The sequence below is a fragment of the Vombatus ursinus genome, unplaced genomic scaffold (assembly GCF_900497805.2).
Source record: "Vombatus ursinus unplaced genomic scaffold, bare-nosed wombat genome assembly UNPS02014858.1, whole genome shotgun sequence".
NCBI lineage: Eukaryota > Metazoa > Chordata > Mammalia > Diprotodontia > Vombatidae > Vombatus > Vombatus ursinus.
In genome coordinates this window covers 1,969,376-1,971,872 of record NW_020954636.1, presented here as the reverse complement: position 1 = coordinate 1,971,872, position 2,497 = coordinate 1,969,376, and the positions used below count along the sequence as shown (strand labels likewise).

At 38.2% G+C, this 2,497-nt stretch overlaps 1 protein-coding gene across 1 annotated transcript; it reads right to left on the bottom strand.

Moving 5' to 3' along the window:
* Window positions 1-532: 532 nt before the first annotated feature.
* LOC114027322 (olfactory receptor 2A1/2A42-like) lies at window positions 533-1,384 on the bottom strand. Its single transcript, XM_027841300.1, has one exon. The coding sequence runs from the start codon at window positions 1,382-1,384 to the stop codon at window positions 533-535; it is 852 nt and encodes a 283-aa protein (XP_027697101.1).
* Window positions 1,385-2,497: the final 1,113 nt, after the last annotated feature.

Genomic DNA, 2,497 nt, shown 5'->3' with positions numbered 1-2,497 from the left:
CTTCAATGTTTATTCTTTGTAACATATGAAGGCACTTAGAATAGGAAAGAAAGGGTTATATTCAGAAGTAATATAATATAAAAGCAAATTGCATCAAAATTTATTATAGTAAAAGTCATTAGTGTATTTGCTTTATTGGTTTCCTTGCACTACACTGATGTGCGGGGTCTGATTGGATAGGACACAGAAAAAAAAGTATTTCAGTGGGATCATAGGATGTATGGAGATATGTCACAGAAAGAAGAGAAATGTAGGACAAAAACAAAGAAGTTCAGACCCATGGGAGTGCTCCAGGAGGGGGCATAGGTAGAAAAAGGGAGCATGAGAATATTGGACAAAAATAGAAGGGAGAAAAGGTTGATTATCTCTCATGGCACTTCTCACATTGTTTTAAACTCCAAAAGCACCATTCTTTTCCCTTCCTCCATAAAAGGAAACTTCTATTCAATCCCTTAACCATGTCTCTCTTTCTTAAACAATCTCCTTAGGGCCCCCTTTACCTCTGCATTTCTCAGGCTATAGATCAAAGGATTTAGGGTAGGATTAAAGAAGCTGTAAAATAAAAAAGAATTTTCCGTTGCTCCCCAGAGTTCCTTGAGTTAGGGGTCATGTAAGTGATGATGACATTACCAAAGAAAAGTCCAACCACACACAGGTGTGATGAGCAGGTGGAGAAGGCTTTTTTTCTGCCTTCCCCTGAGTGGATTCTCAAGATAGCATTGAGGATATGAGTGTAGGAGATTAGGATGAAGCAGAGGGGTCCAACCAAGATAAACACACAGGCAGCAAAGATGACCATTTTGTTGAGCCAAATGTCTGCACAGGCAAGTTTCAGTACAGATAGGATTTCACAGAAGAAGTGATTGATTTCCTGAGGCCCACAGAAGGGCAGCCTAAGAAGGAGAAGCACATGGACCAAGGCCAGAAAGGATCCACATGCCCAGGATGTGATAGCAAGTGCAATACACAATCCCCATCTCATAATGAGAGTGTATCTGAGGGGATGGCAGATTGCCACATATCGGTCATAGCTCATCATTACCAGCACAAGGCATTCTATGAGGGCAAACATCAAAAAGAGATAAGTCTGCATTATGCAACCTGCAAAGGAGATGGGCTTGGCTGGATCCAGGAGATTTTCCAGCATTTGGGGGACTGTGTTTGAGGCATAAGAGGTGTCCACAATAGCCAGTTGTGAAAGGAAGAAGTACATAGGAGTATGGAGTCGGGAGTCAAGACAGATCAGCCCCAGGATGACTCCATTTCCCAGCAGAGTGAAGGTGTAGAGTAGGAAGAAGAGCCCAAAGAGAACTAGGTGCATCTTAGGGCTAACAAGAAATCCCAGCAGAATGAAATCTGTCACCGTGGTCTGATTGTTGTCCATATCCCTACAATGAAAACAAAGACATTGGAGAAAGATATTGAAATGCTTGGTTTAATTCATGTCCACTCAATTCCAGGAAGCAAATATCTGCTGATCTTTATTAATCCTTCATTTTTCTCATTGGAAAAGTAGGCAGAGAGAAGGCTGAAACCAGTAAGAAATACTTCAAATAATTCTTTAACTTGCTTTCCTATAATTATTTTAGACTGTTTTGATCTGCTATATAATTGTTGCCCTTCCCAAAGTTAAACTTTAAAAATGACCTTGAAATACTGGAAACTGCACACTTATGCAGATACATAAGGATACAGAAGTACCAAGTAAACTGTAGTAATGTAAGAAGAGGTTATGTCTTCTGTGAGGGGAAAATAGGGTGCTATATTATCTTTGGAGGGAAACCACAACAAATTGGAGGGAAACCACAACAATTGAAATAAATTCCTTTGTATCTTCATTGAGAGGATGAGTTATTTCAAGATCTTTAGAACAATCAGTCTGGGTCAGAAGCAGAAAGAAGTGAAGATGTATCACTATTGTCACCCATTAACCAAGTCTGAGTAGATCTGCCTGTAACATCCTGGTCAACCAAATACATTTACTATTAATTCAGTCCCTGTGATCCCAACATTCATTGGCAGTGGATGATTCTGTTATTATGCATTAAGAATAGGTCAAAGTTCTTAAAAATCTAGGTCATTTTGATTTTTTCTTTTGAGAGGTAGCCAGCAATTACATCTAAGCACATTTTCCTAACCTTTCATTTTTTTTTTTGCACTGGACAACTTCTCATCAATCTCATAAGCACTCACTTTGCCAATATAACTCACATAGGTTTAATTTGAGAGAAGTCAAATATGTGCTAATTGTCAAATGTTGTTGATGTAGAACACAAGAGGAGAAAAAAACAATTACTGTCATCTTGTGGACAGAAATGGTCACTGAACACTGAAAAAGAGTCACTATCAGATATTTAGTTATTTTCACACTAAGAAGAAGTAGAATGACAATGGAAAAACATAATTTCACTACTTCTTTAAAAAATAATGAAACATCAAAAAGCAGAAGAAATACTATGCCAATGTGACATTATGAAAGTTAACATAGCAGATTAAT